Source organism: Vitis vinifera, chromosome 4, assembly GCF_030704535.1.
Source record: "Vitis vinifera cultivar Pinot Noir 40024 chromosome 4, ASM3070453v1".
Taxonomy (NCBI): Eukaryota; Viridiplantae; Streptophyta; class Magnoliopsida; order Vitales; family Vitaceae; genus Vitis; species Vitis vinifera.
In genome coordinates this window covers 24,641,399-24,661,784 of record NC_081808.1, presented here as the reverse complement: position 1 = coordinate 24,661,784, position 20,386 = coordinate 24,641,399, and the positions used below count along the sequence as shown (strand labels likewise).

General features: G+C 35.4%; 1 protein-coding gene across 3 annotated transcripts in view; it reads left to right on the top strand.

Moving 5' to 3' along the window:
* Positions 1–20,386, top strand: part of LOC100259256 (probable inactive ATP-dependent zinc metalloprotease FTSHI 4, chloroplastic) — a 32,835-nt gene that overhangs the window by 998 nt on the left and 11,451 nt on the right. For all 3 annotated transcript variants that reach the window (XR_785709.3, XM_002274694.4, XM_010651079.3), the window contains exons 2-9: positions 4,916–5,171; positions 6,754–7,129; positions 7,876–8,134; positions 12,742–12,873; positions 16,970–17,044; positions 17,118–17,243; positions 17,336–17,445; positions 17,525–17,603. Coding sequence is in view for 2 of the 3 variants with exons in the window: in XM_002274694.4 (XP_002274730.1) it covers positions 4,916–5,171; positions 6,754–7,129; positions 7,876–8,134; positions 12,742–12,873; positions 16,970–17,044; positions 17,118–17,243; positions 17,336–17,445; positions 17,525–17,603 (1,413 nt within the window). In the remaining variant the exon portion in view is untranslated. The remainder of the gene's footprint in view (positions 1–4,915; positions 5,172–6,753; positions 7,130–7,875; positions 8,135–12,741; positions 12,874–16,969; positions 17,045–17,117; positions 17,244–17,335; positions 17,446–17,524; positions 17,604–20,386) is intronic.

The following is a 20,386-nucleotide window of genomic DNA, read 5'->3' as shown; positions in this document are numbered from 1 at the left end:
ATGGTTTCAATTGTTGCTCGGAGAACTCTAAAAAAACAATTGAAAACATCTCACAAATTTTCTAAACAACAACCTATTTTTGGAACAAATTCTGAAAAAATTGTTTTTGTGGAAAGGCGTTTTCTAAGTTAGAAAACAGTCACCAAATAGGCTGTCAATTTTTTTTTTTTTTGGTTTTCTGTGTTTTTTCCTTCTGTTTTCTCAGTGAGTTCACCAATTCAAATGAAATTAGGTTATTAACAAAAGGTTCTTGCATTATTGCTGCAATACATTAGCATATCTTATTTTTGAGTTTGGGAACATGGGTTCTGATAAAAAATGTCTTATCTAAAGAGTGTGGTTGTTTGGACTGTAATATGAATATAATATAGAGTTCATAGATGAGGTCTTATTTTTAATTTTTTTTATTGGCAAACAGAAAAATTGATCGAAAGCCTACCAAAAAGGAGGTGCAACCCCAATACACCAGGTATATGCAGAGAGCACACAAATCCAAACAAAGGAACATAAAAAACCATAACAGAAGTAAAAACCTATACAGCCTGTTATTGACCAATCATCTCAATGAAATCCATAGGGAGTCATCCAACCCCATCCTAACCCAATAAATAAATGTCTTCAGAAAAAAGTCTTTTGACACTTCATTGGGATGCTCCTCTTCCCTGAAAATTCTACCATTGCATTATTTCCATATGCACACCAAAAAATTATGGGAGAAGAGGAGGGCGGGTGGTGGCGCAGGGGCGCTCCAGGCTCCATGCTAGCCTAACACATGCTCTCCTGAAAGCCTAAAAAAGCCATCACAGGGTCACAGAGCATTTAGGCTTTTGCACAATGGATTAGAATATTGATTGCTGACTCCTCTTTAACCCCACACAAACAAATTCTATTAGCTAGAGATCAGCTCCTTTTCATAAGCTGATCCAACTATCAAAATCTTCTCCCTAGCAGCTTTCCAAGGGAAGGAACAAACCACTACAGGAACCCCTGATTCCACATATTCTGAGCTGGAAACTTCTCCAAGATTTCAGAGGATAAAGAAGAATTATAAGATTTGAGAGACAAGCACCCATTCTCCACTCTTCTCAACACCAACATATCCTCTCCTAATCTCTGGATAGCCACTGCATGAATGTGTTAAAAAATACTGCTTATTCCTAGTTCCTTCATTGTCCCAATCATGAAACCCCTTATGAAAGCAAGGGTTCTAATAACCTTGCCTGTCCTTTACCACCCAAAGATCCCCAACATTTCCATTGGAAGCAATTTTTTAACAAGGAAGGGCAGCAATCTTTCAATAATAACTATCCACTCCACCTATCTAACTAGAACTTAGTAGTTTGAGCCCATTTCAAACAAAGATACAAGTTGTGGGCTAACATTCATTCCACCTATGTCTAATAGCCTTCCAAAGGCCCACTCTGAAAACCTCTCGTACCACTTTGGAACTCCAACCACCATCAATTATGGCAAACTGACCTACAAAAACCTGTTTGCTTTGGCAATTGTGCTCCTTTGCATTCCTCCATAACCATTTTCCAAGAAGAGCTTTGTTTTAGAGTTGTAAGCCTCCTTAAACCAAGTGCCCCCCCCACACACACACACTTCACAAGATGCAACTTTTTTCTTGAAAGTTCATCCTTTCATATGAAGTCCCATTGATTTTTTTTAGCATGTTTCTTATTGTCGTAGGAATGATAAACAAAGATATGTAATAGATTGACAAATTAGAAAAGGTGCTATTGATCATGGTCAACCAACCTGCATCATTTTTAAGTGTTCCTCTACCACTTCTCATACTGAACAAGATCTGAAAGGGGCCCCAAGTGAAAGTCTTGGTAAGTAATAGGTAGATCACCTATCCTATTTCTCATCTCTAAATATCAACAACCTTCTCCATTGGGATAACTCTCTTTTCAACAAATTGACTTTCAAACCATTGATCATTTCAAAACATAAAAGCATCCATTTTAGATGCATAGATGTTCAAAACCACCTTTTCCCTTTCTTACACAACAACAATCTAGAAGGAGAGGGGAATGATCTGAAACCGGTCTTGGAAGGATTGCTTGACCTGTCGAGGAAAAGTGCTCCTCTTCACTCCTTTAAAATAATAAATAGGCCTATAAAAGCCAGCAAACAACCATCCAGCCCCCCACTCTTAAGTGAATGCCTCCTAGATAAAGGGTGATATAGTTGTTAAAAGCTTATAGTACATGATGAGAAGATACAACGATGCAATATGTTTCTAATAGAAATTGATATGTCTTACAATTTGTATCTTATCTTAAATATATATGATTCATATGTAATACACAATACAATATGTGATATAACGACATACACGTTCAAATATTTTTTCACAATTCTTAAGACAAATCAAATTCAAAATTTTTTTTTCTTAAAAGAATTATATTATTAATTGTTTAAAATATATGGTAAGGTTACAAAACTGGTGATAATAGGGAGAGGGAGGTAAAATAATATGACATGAAAAAATGATGACAAACATGAAAAGTTGGACCTGGATTTCTCATCCTTCATACTTTAAACTATCATTCAATGATTTTTTTTTTTTTGATAAATGAAAACATGAAAAGTTGGAATTTTAGAGATGGCAAATGAAGACATGCATATCCACAATATATATAAGTACATATGCCTAGCTAGAATTTAAAACTAAAAATCATATCTAAAAATCCAAAATTTTTTTTTTTGTGGATTTTATAATGAATGTATGCATTGAACTCATTTGTTAAATTGGACTTTTCAAAACTCCAGGATTCAATTTTTTTCATGAAGTATGACATCATTTAACTCCTTAAATTCTCTTATCTTTCATGCTTACTATGCTTACTGCAAAGGCGATGTCAGGTCTTGCGTGTGAAAGGTATATTAGTTTTCCCACAAGCCGTTGATATCTTTCTTTATCAACAGTATCTCCCTTAATTAATTTTGCCTTGTCTCCTTGTTCAATTGGAGTCTCTATTGGTTTGTAGCCAAGCATACCTGTCTCTTCTAACAAGTCTAGCGTGTACTTCCTTTGTGATATAGAAATGCCCTTCTTACTTCTTGGGACTTCCATTCCTAAAAAATATTTCAAAGTTCTGAGATCTTTAACCTCAAACTCCATTGCCATCAATCTTTTAATTTCCTCTATTTCTTGGAAGTCTCCAGCAAGTATTATAACATCTACGTATACTATTAGGATTGTGATTTTTCCATTTGATGATTGCTTAACATCCGTGGCTCTTAATCACCTTTGAAAATCTATCAAACCATGCATGCGGAGACTGCTTTAGCCCATATAGTGATTTCTTTAACTTGCACACCATTTTGTCTTTCTTATCTTCCTTAAAGCTGAGTGGGAAACTCATATATACTTCTTCCTCCAATTCACCATTTAAGAATTCGTTCTTCACATCCAGTTGAAACAATGGCTAATCCAAATGTACTGCTAGGGATGATAGGACCTGGATTGTGTTGAGCTTTAATTGACCTCCACGAGCTTCAAGTTCCAGTGGAATTATCAGAGTGTTTTCCTCAGAACCTTTACCAGCCACTCTCACATTCTTACAGAACCACAATAATAACCTATTCATCTAGGCAGAATGTTGTCTAGTTTCTGAAGCCTTAATAACTCTTTATGGGCAGCAATATCAGTGCTAGCAGTTTTTTGCAGGTCAGGCAAAGGCTCCCTCCCTTTCCCACCTCCTTGGGTGAACCAACAGCCCCACCCATAGATTTTCCTGAAATTCTAGTCCCACCATTTAGAACAATCATCCTCACTGGTTCCCTGTCCCCCCCTCACGCACCAATAGCCTGCCCTATATCCCCCTGCTCTGGAAAAGCCGCCCCAATCTCCTTTAGCCAGCAGACCCATTGGGTTCCTCCCGACCCAAACAAAGAAGAAGGAAGAGAAACAGCCTAAGAAGTCCCATCATTAAGAGAGAAGTTGGAAGCCAGAAATTGGGATCAAAGATTTACTGGGATTATCAGAATCTCCATTGCTAGGGTGAACAAGAAGGCCAGAATGAGAAAGAGATTGTGATTCTTTCTTAAACTTCACCATCTTCTGAGCATTGAAGACACTGCTGTGCTTGTCTGATGTCTCCTTATCAGTGCCTCTTCCTTTTGCACCAAATGCCTCGGGGAATAACCACCTCTTGGTTTTCTCTCTGGATTCTAGGCAGGAATCACAATACGATAGGCCCATTTGCATAAGAGAATGAAGATCCAAATCTATGGTCCATCCATCAGGCTCAATGAATTCCTTCACTTGGGCTTCCTTGGAAGCAAGCTCATTGAGGCAGCTCCTTGTTATTAAAGATCCATTCCGTGTATGCTGTTAGTTTATGAAATGATGTCTTATTGATAGAATTGGTTGAGATGCATGGATGCACCTGTGTATGTATTTGTATTATGGCTATGGGCTCCATTCATACAACCAAACTGGCTTAAACCAAATAGTCTTACATCTATAGAGTTACATTATATGAGACATGTATGGGAAAGCACTTAATGCATTTAGTAATTGATGTTGTTTTACTTTATATAATGTCAAAATTAGTGTATCGTAGCCCCAATCGAAATTTCCATGTTCTAACATCAATGTGCAACTCACTTAGAACTTTCCATGCACCACAATTCTGTACATGTGATCAACTTTTGTGAGCTATTACCTTTTTATTTTTTTTAATGGTGTTTGTTATTCTTGTGAATCTCCATTTTAATGTTTGAAGGCTGCTCAGAACTTATGTATATCATTTTCAGATTACTCCAAAGTGTACAATTATGGAGATGGTATTGTTGTTGATGTTATTCTGCAAGAATTTTAAACACTGTTTTGCTTGCAACTAGATAACTGGTTCATATGTTTTTTTCATCACATTCTAACCATTGTGATAATTTTCAGAAATTGAAGGATGCAGAGAGGGAACGAATAAATAAATTGGAAGAACTTGAAAACAAGGCTAATGTGCAATTAGAGAGGCAGCTTGTCCTGGCTTCAGATTGGAGTAGGGCATTGTTGGCTATGCAGGGAAAATTGAAGGGGACTGAATGGGATCCTGAGAACTCACACAGGATTGACTACAGTGAATTTTGGAGACTTCTTAACTCAAATAATGTCCAGTTCATGGAGTACTCAAATTATGGCCAGACAATATCAGGTTGGAAATTTATTCTCAGCAGATGGTTTTTTTTTCCATTTCCTTATTATTAATATTATTATTTCTAATTGCTCAATGGATGGAACTTAGAATCCATAGTATGCGATGTTGGAAGGAAATACATGTTGGTGTCTAAGTGAACAATGCATAATGTGAAAGGACAAGCATGAGAGTATCAATTCTAAAACGCCTCATGGTCCAATACACTTACAAAGAGTCAGATAAGTAAAAGAAGGGGATTGCAATTTTAAGTTTTTCTATAGGGTGACTAATGGAAGGAGAAACAGGAAGACCATCAAGTTTTTAAAGAATGAAGAAGGGGCTATGTTAGACACTTCGAAGAGTATCTCTAAGGAGATAGTGAGATTTTTGAAAAGTTATATGCTATGCCCCCTAGAGATTCATGGAGGCTAGAAGAATTGGATTGGTTTCCTATTTCAAAATAGACTTCAAATTGGTTGGACTGACCCTTTATTGAAGAGGAAGTTTGTAAAGCTGTCTTTTAGTTAGACAAGGAAAAAGCCTTGGGGCTGGATGATTTTTCCATAGTAGTGTTTCAAGAACGTTGGGACGTGGTCAAGAGGATTTATTAAAAGTGTCATGGAGTTTTATAATAGCAGGGAAATCAACTAGAGCACCAATGCCACCTTTATTGCTCTAGTTTCGAGAAGGAGTCAAACCGTCAAAATATCATACTTTAGGCCTATTAGCTTGGTCTCAAGCTTGTATAATATCATAGCTAAGGTTCTTCTAGGTCGAATCCAAAGAGTCGCTCATGAAATCATCCATATCTTCTGGGGTGCTTTTGTAGTGGGGAGACAAATCTTAGATGCAATATTGATAGCCAACAAAATGGTGGATGAAAAGAGAAAATTACGGGAGGAAGGAGTGGTCTTCAAAATTGGTTTTGAAAAAGCCTATAATCATGTAGATTGGGGTTTTTGGGACCGTGTTCTAGATTGAAAGGGTTTTAATACTAGATGGAGATTATGGATGAGGGGATGTTTGTCCTCAACAATTTTACAGTTTTAGTGGATGGAAATGCCAAGGGGTGGTTTAAAGAAACAGAGGATTAAACCAAGGACATCCTTTTTCTCCTTACCTTACTAAACTAGGTGAAGCTCTACAGGGGTTTAATCTTTGGTCTTGTGATAAATTTTAGTTGTTCAATGAAACGATTGGAATTGATTTGCCAAATGTTGTTTTCAGATAGTGGTGTTCTATCTTACATGGTTGCCTTTTCTCTTAAATTTTGAAACTTGGACTCTCTTTACCTCTTTCATGTGTCTTTTGACTGAGGCAGTGATTTCTTTTTGTGTGGCAACTTGATCTAAATGTAAGAAAGTTGTGATGCCTCATCCAAGTGGTCTGCCTCTTCAAGAGCTACATCTGTGTTAATTTTTATCATTATTTGAAACAGGTCATTTGCTGTTCTCATATTTTTACTGGCTGAGCCTCTGAAAGCATGTGCTCTTATGTTTGTTGCCAATGCTTGCAGGTTGCTTAAAACTTATTTACCAGTTACCTCTCATATTTATTTCCTAGAATTTTGGGTTGATATTGCTTTGATTCTGCTTTGCAGTTATTCTGCCATACTACAAAGATGGAAAAAAGGAAGGGGGAGAAGGAAATTTAAATAAGGAAATTGTTTTTCGGCGCCATGCAGTTGACCGGATGCCAATTGATTGTTGGAATGATGTTTGGCGAAAGTTGCATGAACAGGTGGTAAATGTTGACGTTCTTAATGTGGATGCTGTACCTGCAGAAGTCTACTCCACTATTGCAACTGCAGTTGTATGGTCAATGCGGCTTGCACTTTCTATTGTATTGTATCTTTGGATTGATAATTTGACGAGACCAATTTATGCAAAGTTAATACCTTGTGATTTGGGAACTCCTAGCAAAAAGCCAAGACAGCCACTCAAGCGACGTACACTTGGATCGTTAGGCAAGAGTCGGTAAGGGAAGGGTGATTTCACAATGACTTTGGTTATTGACTATTTATTCTGATTTCATTTTGTCCTATAGGTTGGTGCTTGATACCATTCTTTTGACTGTTTCGCTGCTATCAATCTATTAAATAGTATTAAAAAGAAAAAAAAGTTATTTAGGCTAAAAACTAGTGCAAAAATACATATGTTTTTATGCTAACATGATCACTGGCGATTCCAGTCAATCTGGTTTGCTGATGCTTGTTTAGTAGCTGTTGTGATGGCATTAGTAAGTTCCATATCAGAGTCTCCTCAAGCTGGGAACTCCTTTCTTGGGTTGTAGCTTTTTTGAAACAGCCAATCTAACAGGGTCTTCTCTTGGCTGTCTGGTTTGGTGTACCTTTTGGAACTTGTTTCTTGACAATAGTAATAAATTTACACATGGTGTCTTATTGTGTTGTTTCTACTTTCTGGAATGGTTTTTTATTTTTTAGTGTTGTCAAACTATATAGCTTATTGTGTTCCTTTCTATTTACCAGAAATGGTTTTTTTTTTTTTCTTTTTGTTTGTTTGTTTTGGTGTTGTCAAACTGTCTAATTATGAACATGGTACTCATTCAATATGGCAATGTTCCATAGATTCTTTATGGTTTGAGTTCTTGAAATTGTGTCATGATGGCTTTTCTGTATATAGTTGTATTAGTGGTAAGATAGTTTATGCCAGTGTAAGGTGCACTTTACTTGGAATTTAATTTTTAACTGCTATTTCACCAGGGCAAAGTTTATATCAGCAGAAGAAACTACTGGTGTTACCTTTGATGATTTTGCGGGCCAGGAATACATAAAAAGGGAACTGCAAGAGATTGTGCGTATTCTAAAGAATGATGAAGAGTTCCAAAATAAGGGCATCTATTGCCCAAAAGGTGTGCTTCTCCATGGGCCTCCTGGAACTGGTAAAACATTGCTGGCTAAAGCTATTGCTGGTGAGGCAGGTCTTCCATTTTTTGCAGCAAACGGCACTGATTTTGTAGAGGTGAGGCATGATTTTTCTTGTGAATTCTTAGATATAATGAAAGACATGAGGATGATGGTGAAGCAAGTTGCTTCTTGAGATTTATTGCAGTGTCTCTCAACTGTCACAGTTCCGTTGTAGATTTTTATCAAAGAGCAATTGGATGATTTTTTAATGAAAAGAAAATTAAACATGTGGTACAATGTAATCCGAAAGATTATGACCTGTACATGTGATGAACAAATTCAATAGAAGTAGCATGAGAAATAAGGTGGTTTCATTTTCCCCTAAAGATGGTCTTGTTTCAACTTGCATCAAGTCTAGAGACTCAAAGTGAGGGTTTTTGTCTTAGTTGTTGTTTGAGGTGTCTTCTGATTTAAACAGCATCTTTCTCTGTTTCATGCTTTTGAATTCTTTTTCCCTTTTTAAAGATCATGTTGGTTCTTTCAATCAGCTTGGCATTTGCTAAGAAGGATTAAATTTTCCTTGGTTTCAAACCCTTTCCCTAACTTCTGCTTTCATGTAGTTGCATGTTGTTGTTCTTGTGTATATTGGTACATTTCAGAGTGTTCTTGTTGTTCATTTTGCTACTTTTATTTACATTTTATGAATTTTCTTATGTCAAACTAATATCTTCTCAATGTCATGTTTATTTGCTGCAGGGACATGTATGTAACAAATATTTTCACAATTAACAAAACTGAAGATGAATAAAAAAGAAAGCAGTGTGTATCTAACTTTTTTCAACTTCTAATACAGTTTATAGATTAAAAAATTAAAAAAAAAGCAGAAGAATTTGAGTAATCGACTTAGGATTAATGCAAGCATTCCATCTATAGGAGAAATATCATTGCTAAAAGTATTAGCATTATTCTGTCAAGTTTGAATGAACTCTCTTGCTCCATTTCAAGTATTATTTTTTTGAATTACTTGATTTTTCAATCAAAGTTATTTTCCTTGTTTTATTATAAAAATTCTATTGTGGGCTGGGAACTGGTTGTGTGCATATTGTCCCTTGGTAGGAGTAGTGTGCAAAGTTGTGATTATATAAGTAGTGCCTTTTCCCCTCTTTGGAATTAAATTTTTATGGCCACAAGGTGGAGAATCTCTGTGAAGGATTGGTTTTTGACCTCTTCAGGATAGCTGCAAATATATCAGCTTCAGTTGCAGATTATTGGTCTTTATTTTATTTCATGTTATTTGGAGGAGGGGGAGGGGAGAGTTTAGTTTGTGTTTCTCAACCAAGATTCAATATATTCCCCAATAGCCAGCAGTTGGGACTGGTGAACTTAATCTCAAACCTTATTCAGAACATCAACATCTGGGTTGAAAGGGAGGACAAGATTGTCTGGAGGCTTCCTAAAGATGGATGCTTCTTCATCAAGTATTATTTTGCAGAATAGGATCTGCGTGTTCTTGGAAAAAGAAATACAGGGGCTAAAGAATTTTCAGTTTCTGATTATTGGGGCTGCTCTTATTCCTCCCAGGGCCTGGTGCAATGGTTGGTGGGCACTGTTGTAACGCAAGGTTCACTAGATGCTTCAGATGGATTCATTCTTGAACCTTATTCATAATGCCAATAACAGGGGCATTAGGACAAGATAGTTTGGAGGCTCTCTAAAGATCAGTTCTCTCTGTTAAATCACATTTCACAGCTGGGAATGGGAGGAGTGGTGTGGGTTTCTCAAAAGAGGAACAATGGGGGTCACTTTTCCTTGTGGATTTTTTCACAAGGATGAAAGTTTGTGGGAGGATTTTAATGATTGACCAGCTTAGGAGTGGTTGCATCCTCACCATTTATGCTCTCTTTGTATATCAGAAGAGGAGACAGCCTAACATTTGCTGATTCATTGATTAGTAGTCCAAGACCTTTAGGTGATGATATTTTTCCTGTTCGGTGCAATGTGGGTGCTCCCAAATGGTTATAGGATTCTTTCGCTTGAGGGGACTGGAAGAAAGTGCAGAGAAACATCACCATTGTTTGTGACCTGGTGCATTTTGGGGATAGATGAATAGAGGAATATGATGATTATTTCTTTTAGAGGTTTGGAGAATTCAATCAGAGGCAAGACTCTTTGGCAAATTGCTTGCCTCACTTTATTGTGGATTGTGTGGCAAGAGAGAAACACTAGGATATTTGAGGAAAAGTGGAGATTGGAAGGGATGTTGTGGAATTTATTTCACTTCTACTCCTCTCTTTGGGTCTCCTGTACTGCCGCTTTTAGAGGAGTTCCACTTGATCTTTTGCTTTGTGATTCAAATGTTTGAGATAGTTGGGGAATGGTTTTGTGTATAGTTTTTGTATAGTGGGGTGTCTATCTTACTTTAATCAAGATCTGTATTTTTGAGTGAAGGACCTCTCATCCTTCTCTTGTACCTTTATTATTATTAATAAATATTTTGTTTTTGATAAAAAAAATAAAAATGAATAGGGGGATATTTGATGATAAGTGTTAAAGATTGTTCCTTGATCCCTGTTGTATGTGGATGGTGGAGGTTGTTAGAGGAAGAAGCACCTTTCTGGCTCTTTTAGATAGCTTGCAGTTTTTGGGTTAGAGGAGTGCTTTGGTTTTTTTGGGAGTGATTCTAATAAAATTGTTTTTAGCCTCAGAACTTTTATCTGAAGTGTACTTACGGAGAGTCGGTTAGTGTTTGGATATGGATAAAAAAATGTACTTTTAATAGTGTTTTGGGTAATGTGTTACACAAAAAAAGTTGACTTTTGGCAGAAGCACCTATCCAATGCTAGTCCAAAAAATCACTTCAAATGATCATCTAGATTTCCATAGTGATTTTTAGAACTTTGCCAAATGCCCAAATTTTATTAGAAAAATGCATCCAAACATTAGAAAGTGTTTCTACTCTTCCCACAATCACTCTGAAGCAGACTAATTTTTCAGAATTCTTGAAACATCATTCCCATTAACCTTAGTAGGAAATTGTTTTCATTTTCAAGGTTACTATGCATTATGATATGCTCCGATTCAAAAGCTGTATGCTAAATTGTCTACAGTCTAAATTTTTTCATGTTTTATATCACAGTGAGCTTTATCAGATTTTTTTTCTTCCCATTTGAGTGCAACCAATGTTCTAATATAATAATCAAACTTCTCTCGTACGGGAAAAATAGTATTATTTTTGGAACCTCTCATAGGTCTTGTCAGTTTCCATCATGTTAGAACCATTGATAAATCATCTTTTCTTACATTGTCCGATTACTTTGGGATTGTGACATAAGATATTTTTAGAGGTTGGGATGGTGTGGGTTCAGCCAGACAATATTCATGATATAATGGTGATTTCATTCAAATGCTTTGGGAACTTTATTAGAGGCAATACTCTTTGGAGGATCGCGTGTCTCTCTTTGTTATGGATTGTGTGGAGAGAAAGGAATGTTAGAATTTTTGAGGACACTTGGAAGACGCCGGAGATGATGTGGGATTTGCTTCATTTTTATGTTTCCTTTTGGGCTTACTGTGCAGACATTTTTAAACCCTATCATTTGAGTGTAATTTAGCTTAGTTGGCTTTCGATATGTTCACCCTAAGGTTGGGCCTATAGGGTTAAGAGATGTTATACTTGTATAGGCTTTTTTGTACCTTTTGTATAGCCCTCCTTGTATAGTGGAGGCTTACTTAGGTCTGTTTTGATTAGGTTTGTATATCATGGGGAGGATTTCTCATCCTTCTCCTTTTTTATTTATTCTCAATTAATGCATATGTTTGTTTCTGATAAAAAAAAAACAATAGAGAACTCTGCATAAGCACTCTGATAAGACCTTAGCTATAATCTTATATAGACTTGTAATCAGGCCAATAGGTTTGAAATTTGAGATTTTGTTGGTTTAATTTTTTTTTGGCACAAGAGGGATGAATGTGGCATTGCTACTTTGATTTATCAACCCATTATTGTAAAACTCTAAAAACACCCTCATAAGGTCCTCTTTAATGACTTCTTAATACTCATGATACATTGTAGTAGTGAAGCCATCATGACCAAGAGCCTTTTCCTTGTTCAATTGGAAAACAACAAAGTGTACCTCCTCTTCTGAAAAGGGATGGTCTAGCCATGCAACTCTTTCTCTAGATATAGGAGACCAATCCAATCCAATCCTTTAATCCTCCAAGAATCACCTGAGGGTTTGGAATATAGCTTACCAAAAAATGCACTATCTCCTTTGAATTATTTTCAATGGTGCCTTGAGTTACATCCTCTTCAAACACCAAGTATTTTAGGAACATCCTATTTCGTTCACCATTGGCCACCTCATGGAAATACTTAGAATTGCAATCTTCTTCTTTTATTCATTTGACACTAGATTTTTGCCTCCAATGAACCTTTTCCTTTAATAATAACTCCTCTAATTTCCCTTTTCTTATGCCTCCAATTTCGGTTTTAGATGTGCAATGTCCTGTGTTTTCTAGAATAGATAATTTTGTCCTATTTTTGGTTAGAGGTATATAGTGGATGATATAATGGGGGAAGAATTTTTCATCCTCTTTTTACTTATTTCATAGTAATTAATTGTTTGTTTTTGATAAAATAAAAAATTGTTTGTTGTTCTGATCACAGCTGTTTAGAGCTTTCTGAATTTGAAGACAACCATGTGACTGAAAAGTTAATTTCAGATGTTTGTAGGTGTGGCAGCGTCACGTGTCAAAGATCTGTTTGCTAGTGCTCGGTCATTTTCACCATCCATCATTTTTATTGATGAGATAGATGCTATTGGCAGCAAGCGTGGTGGGCCTGATATTGGTGGGGTAAGTTCATACGAATCTGCTCATCTGCTTAATAATTCCTTCTCCTCACTGCCTCCCAATTTTTCATGGAATGGGTTCTACCATTGTGATCTCCCATTGTGTTATTGTCTTGCGGCTTTAAACTTGAGACATAGCAAATTCAATGTTTACATTTATCCAACAGTGACCCTGGTTTTTATTTGATTCTTTGCTGCAATTCATTCACCAGCTATTCAAATGATGCCAATTTGATTGAAAAATTGCAACAAGGGATACAAGAAAATTAGATGTGTTAGAGATTGTCTATATGTGCTTTAAAACTACGTTGACTCTTTAACTTTTTTGTACTGTTAATCTATTTAATGAAATCCATTATATGATCAGTTTTAATCCTTTGTGATGCTGAAATGGGCATCCAAAAATATAATGGGCTTGGGTTTGTTGATTAAGTTTTGAGTTTGTTTAGCCTCACCCAATAAAGTTGATGTTAAGGCCAACAGGAACCTAATTACATCTGCTTGAGGTGTGATTGTTTTAGGGCTTTAGCTTAAGTTAGCTTGATGTTATTGGTCTGCTGCCTAACAATGCAAGGTTTTGAGTTCATTGGTTTCTTAACATGGTATTGAAGTTTATTGAGCCCATGTGTGTATAAAAAGAAGGCTCCCATTGAGGTGCAAGAATCTTATTTATTGGGGGCAAGGTTTAGGAGACTTGTTTCAGTGGGGCAATGTTATCCACCCCTGTCGGTTTGGGGGCAAGGTTTAGGATGCTTGTTTCAATGGGGCAATATTATCCATCCCTGTCGGTTGTAATTCAAAAGGGGTGGATAACACTGAAAGGAGTTGATTTCAGTTTTCTAAGTTATTGTGTATGCCTGTGTTTAGTTCTCCTTGTATGGTGGAGGAGTGTATTCTTACTTCGATCAGGTATTGTATTATGTGAGTAAGATCTCTCATCTTTCTATCTTTCTTTTATCAATAAAAATTTGTCTCTGTTTTTGATAAAAAAAAAAAAAGAAGACATAAAACCTCTCTATTTAGTTCTGTGGTTTATGCACTTCTAGTGAAAATATAATAACAAAATTTTCTTTTTTTGCATCACATAGTGTTCACACTTGTTATCTTTTCTTCTAGTGGAGACTTTTTGGAGGCTTTAAACTATATTTCTATCTTTTTTTTTATTTTTTATTTTTTATCTAAGTGAGAGATTCTTGGGTCATGGTGGCACTTCATTGTTTTTTTTTTTTCTCTTGTATATGAGAGTTGAAACTCCTATAAGGCCTTGGTGAGACTCCATGTTTTTTTTTTTTTTACTCTCTCCCTCTCTCTCTCTCTCTCCTACCTTCTATTTTTATTTTTTCCAATGACCATAAGTTAAATGCCCCATTCCTTTTTACATCCCAAAAGAGTGAAGTCTTGGTCCAACCTTATTTGATTGTAGGCAATCACCTTAGGGTTGTCCTACATCATTAACCCCCTTACCTCTGCCATGGAAGTCATTTTCAAGTGGTCCCTATGGTCTAAAAAGGAAGAGCCAGATTCCCTAGTTAAAAAAGAATTATTAAAAACTTTTAGGAGGGCTTTTCCATGCTCCTTTGCATTTACCATCACAATTTCTTTATTTTTCTCTCTCTTGGCTCGTTATACGATATTTTTCCCTCTTTTATATTTTAATTTATTTCCTTCAATAAATTCCTGAATTTTCCATCCTTCTCCAGCTTCCCACCCAACCCCCAAAACCAAAAGAAAAAATAAAATAAAATGGAGGTCTAAAGGTGTGTCATGTATTTCTTCATGAGATAATCTTAGCTACACAATAAGCGCGTATATAGTATTTGCCCTAATAATTTCCATTGTACGAATTTAGTACAATTACACCCTTCCAACATAGTTAACATTATCAAATGTCATCCAGTTTGATATATTATCATTTATAATATCACAACTAAGGTTTCTTTATAAACTAAAGTTTTGTAATGTCTAGCTTCACATGTTGGGTGGAGGGGTAATAGGGTGATTAAGTTAAAAATTGGATGGATAGTGTAAAAAATGAAAGGTGGAAAGAGCACAATAAAATATGCACATTTGCGTTTGTAATTTACATATTATTTTTGACAATCATGTAATTAAGTATAAGTTGCAAATGTAGTGTGGGAAGTAAAAAGGACCCAATTATTTTTTATATGATGCCCTGACTCATTAGCGGAGCCAATGTATGCCTGTGGGGGGTTGGGCCACATATACCCCTCATCAAATTTTAATTAAAAAAACTATATTTACTAATTTTTTTTTAAAAAAACAAAAAGTATAAAAAAAGAAGTTGCCAAAATAATCATAAATAAAAATCCAAATTTGTATAACATATTTACTATATTTTAAAGAAAAATGATCTCATTAATTTAAAACAACTATATTTACTATATATATATTTTTTTAAACAAAAAGTACAAAAAAAGTTGCCAAAATAATCATAATAAAAATCCAAATTTGTATGACATTTATTAGGATTTAAAGAAAAGTAATCTCATAAATTTTAAATAAAATTAACATTTTTTTCATATAAAATCTATTTAATATTATTATTTTTCATTAATTTTTTTGTTCTTATCCTATTCTATTTTTCATTCCTTTTCCCTTCTATAAATTAAATTTGGGTTTTTAAATTTTTGAGTTGTTTATATGAAATTTTTTATTTTTATTTTTGTAGCCTTTTTAAATAAATTTTTGGAAGTATTTTAACTTTGTGTTTGATATTTTATTAAATAATTTTTTAATGGTGGTTTGTTTTGAGATGTTTAAACATTTTGGACTTTGATATTTTACGATGATACTTAATTACTAAATTATTGATAATCCTTCAACAAAAAGTTTCATCACTGCCAACTGATTTATATTAGTTATTTGAAAAGAAAATAAATTTTACTAAAAGAATTATTAATTTTTTATAAAAATTTAATTTTTTTTTTGCTATAAAATTTACTAAAATTATTGAAGATTTTCGAATGAGATTTGTTGATATTTTTCTATTTCTTTTAAATTTTTTAAATGTTTTGATAAAGTTTTGCACTTTTTTATTAAGTTTTTGAATTTTGATTGGGTAAATTGGTACATTATATGTTTTTATTTTCTTTCATATCTAAAACACAAAATTATTTAATTAAATTTTTAAGTTTAAGTTGTATAAGTTGTCTACAAAATAAAAAGGACATACATTGACATCTTTTATATGATTTGCCTAAGTTATGGAGACACCAATGATAAATTTTGAATTGCTTGGGTGATAAGGTTGTAGGAATAGTTTACTTTCAATATTGAGCTGCATCGGTAGAACAATTTTAAGTTGTAGGAGCTAAAATTTGGTCAAACGATAGATTTTCATACTCCCATTGCTAGCAATGATAGATTTAGTTCATCAATTTCCATTAGTATATGTTTACAAATTTGGCTATGTGGGTCAATATACATGAAAAACATTGCCGATGAGTTAGGATTCACTGTTGAAGAGAGCTCGGCCATGCACTTAAAACCTCATTGTAAGGTTTTTTAAATAGCCAAATATTTAGTCCCATGGTAAGTATGCACTTTTTTTATTTTTATTTTTTAATTTTTATTTTTGATACATGTGTAAGAACATCATATTTTAATATGAATCCAGAATAGCTATTTCTTTCTTTTATTTTTATTGTTAGAAATACATACACAGGAACCTCATACTTGAATCCTAAACCTTCTCCAACCTCCATCTACTCTCAAAGCAAGGCCTAAGGCCAAAACTTTTGTTTGATCCTTTATTGCACATGAATACTGTTATTGTACATTTGTGTGATGCAATGATATTAAACCATGTAGACTATAGAATTTTTGTTTTTTTTTTCCTTCATTTATGGTCCATTTGTTCTCATATTTGCATATCCTAATGACTCCAATTTACGGTATATGCTTAGGAAAGACTGTCTATAGGCATCTGCATAGTGGGGCATTTTACTTTTTGTTGCTTGTGTGCTCACATGAGTGTGCATGGGTGTGCACATTGCTGTCTGTCTGTCTGTCTGTCTGTCTGTTTGTGTATCTCCTGAACTCCACTCATACTACTTTTGCATGTAATTTGCCTTCCATAGGGTGGTGCTGAGAGGGAACAGGGCTTGCTTCAGATACTGACTGAGATGGATGGATTTAAAGTTTCAACAGCTCAGGTATGCATTCACTTTTTCTCTTAATTGATAGAAAAAGATTGCCTGATTTAGCTGCTAAACATTGGCTGGTCAGGTGTTAGTTATAGGTGCAACCAACAGACTGGACATTCTAGATCCTGCTCTCCTGAGGAAGGGCCGTTTTGACAAGATTATAAGGGTTGGTTTACCATCTAAAGATGGTAGACTGGCCATATTAAAGGTACTCTTATCAATGTGTTTTTAATGACTAAAGTCATGGTGCTTTGAATTTACATTATAGCTATATTGAGATTCTCTTTATATGCATCACAGGTGCATGCAAGGAATAAATTTTTCCGTTCAGAGGAGGAAAAGGAGGCTCTATTGCAGGAAATTGCAGAGCTTACAGAAGACTTCACTGGGGCAGAGCTGCAGAATATACTGTAACAATTTCTAATCCATAGTTCATTTTTGGCACAGCAATCGGAGTGATAAGCTAATATGTCCATAACTGAAATGCAGGAATGAAGCTGGAATTTTAACTGCCCGGAAGGATTTAGATTACATTGGCCGGGAAGAACTTCTGGAGGCCTTAAAAAGGGTAGGTGGCTAAGTTCTCTCTCTCCCCCACTCTTCAATTCCTTGCCCTTAAGAAATCAACATTTTGTTTGTTGGAAAATGGTTGTGTGGTTCCTTGGTGAGAATAGCCACTTATGCTACAAGGTGACTGACATCATTTGTGCTTGGGTGGTAATTAGCCAGATGCTAACATTGTGGTTAGGACTTCACATTGATGCCCCTAGAGAGCTGAAGCTGAAAGTTGTTCAGAATTTATTCATTATACACAGTTTCTTGTAGGAGATGGATCTTCAATATGTTTTTGGGAGGCATTGTGGTGGGTGATAAACCCTTAAGCAGCCATGATGGATTATTGGTTGGAAGCATAATATACATCGTGAACCCAAAGTCTATGAGCTTAAGTAAAATTGATTGTTCAGCATGGTATTAGACCCTCATTAGGTGGGAGGCAGGGTGTTGGAAGCATGAAATGCATTGTGAACCCAAATCCTACAGGCTTAAGCTTTAAGGAAAATTGGTTGTTCAACATTATCAACCCTTAATTCACTATGTGAATAAGTGGATTTATGTTTTCTGAAATAATGGATGAGATGCCAACTCTATGATTAGAACATCATACCAACGCAGTGGAAAGCAATAGCTCACAATTATTAGGACTTCATTTATCATTTTGGGGAGGACTTATGGTGGAATTATCAGCTTTCTTTAACCCACTCCTTCCTCCCCCATCCTTATTCCCTTTTGTGAATGAGAGGCCCTTTTTTTGCTAGACTTTATTCTTTCACTCATAATTCCCTCTGAAGCCTTGAATTCTATATGAACCTTAGGCATTAAAAAAGGAGGAGATTTTAACCCTTCTATCATCTTTGCAAAATTATTTTTTGTCTCATCGTCTGTTCATGATGAGAAATGTTAGATGTTAGCATATGGTGAGTTCTTTTCCTAAAGATCCTTTTTTTTTTCCAATGCATTATTAAATGTTTGCTCCAAAGCAAGCTTATAGGATATCGAATGCTCACCATAGGTGGTAGAACCAAAAATGTTTGAGGTAGGAAATTATTTGGCCTCAAGTTCAAGTTAATTCAGACTTTCAATTTCAATAAGTAGGTCTTTTTCTCTTATATAATCAATCTATTTTTTTTTATAGGTAAAAGAAGCAGGATATATTAAATGTGTATAAAAAAGGATGCACCAAAGTATACATGATGTTTACAAGAAGCGCCATGAGGTGAGCAAAAAGGAAGAGAGAAAACAAAAAAGAAAAAACACCTACTTCCTCCCACTTGAAGCTTAACTAATCTATAAAGTTTATCATGGTCAAGGAATAGTCATCTATGTACACTTTAGCCAAATCTAAAAAGATACATATAAAGGAGGATTTGATTTCTTAATACACATAAAAGAAGGAATTGGTTGGCCAAAATTAGCCCCAATGGGGTTTGGCTATATGAGGAGGAGATAAAAAAGGATAGTTAGGCTTTTCACAACTTGCTGTCTAATTCGAGGGAGTGGAGACCTAGAATTGATGGGATGTCTTTTAAAGCCTTAAATAATTAGGAGACTCAAGGATTAGAGGTTTTGTTCACCAGGGAGGAGGTGTTTAGGGCCTTGTCGAACTTGAATGGGGATAAGACGCTAGGACCATATGGTTTTCCTATGACCTTTTGGCAATTCAATTGAGACTTTGTGAAAGATAACATGTTGGGGAGTTCCATGACCAAAGAAAGTTTGAAATAAGGTTGAATGCTGTATTTATGGTGTTAATTCCAAAAAAAGGAGGTGCTGATGACTTGGAAAGATTTTAGATCAATTAGCCTGGTGGGCCAATTGTGCAAACTCATTGTGAAGGTGTTTTCTAATAGGTTGAAGAGGTGGTAGGAAAGGTGGTTTTTGAATTCCAAAATGCGTTTGTAGAAGGAAGATAAATTTTTGATGCAATGCTTATAGCTAATGAGGCAATTGATTATGATGAAGAGTGGCTTTAGGGGTTTAGTTTGTAAGCTTGACATTGAGAAGGTGTACGACCACATCAGGTGAGGTTTCTTGATAGTTATCCTTGGTAAGATGGGGTTTGGTAAAAAATGGACTGAATAGATTGAATGTGCATCTCAACAATAAAGTTTTCATGCTTGTCAACAAACACTCCCTCAGGTTATTTTCAAAGCTCTAGAGGTTTGAGACAAGGGGATTCTCTTCCCTATCTTTTTGGGTTTGCGATGGAGGTGATCCGTTGTCTCTTGGAGAAGGCTAGGGAGAGTGGTTTTTTGTTGGGTTATAGTTTTAGGAAAGGAATGGAGGTGTCTTATCTATTGTTTGTCAACAACAACCCAGTCTTTTATAAAGCTTCACTAAGTCATATGTGATATTTAAGCTGGTGGCTTATGTGGTTTGAAGTTATTTTGGGACTGAAAATTAACTTAGAGAAAAGTGACCGAATCTTAATTGGGGAGAGGGTGGTGGCTAATACGGAGACCTTGGCTCTTGAGTGAGGATGTAGGATTGGGTATTTTCCAATCACTTATTTAGGGCTTTCCTTAGGGGCTACATTTAGAGTACAGTTAGTTTGGAACAGTGTGGAAGAAAGATTTTGCAAAAGACTTTTGTTGTGGAAAAGACAAACATTTTGAAAAGAGGGAGGTTGACTCAAATTCAAAGTACTTTGTCCAATTTATCTATTTATTTCACGTCCCTATTTAGCAATGCCCAAAAAGGTTAAAGTGAGGCTTTTCCTTTGGGGAGGAGGGGTTTATAGAAAAAGATGCATTTAGTGACATTACCAATTGTGCGTAGGGAGAAAAGAAAGGG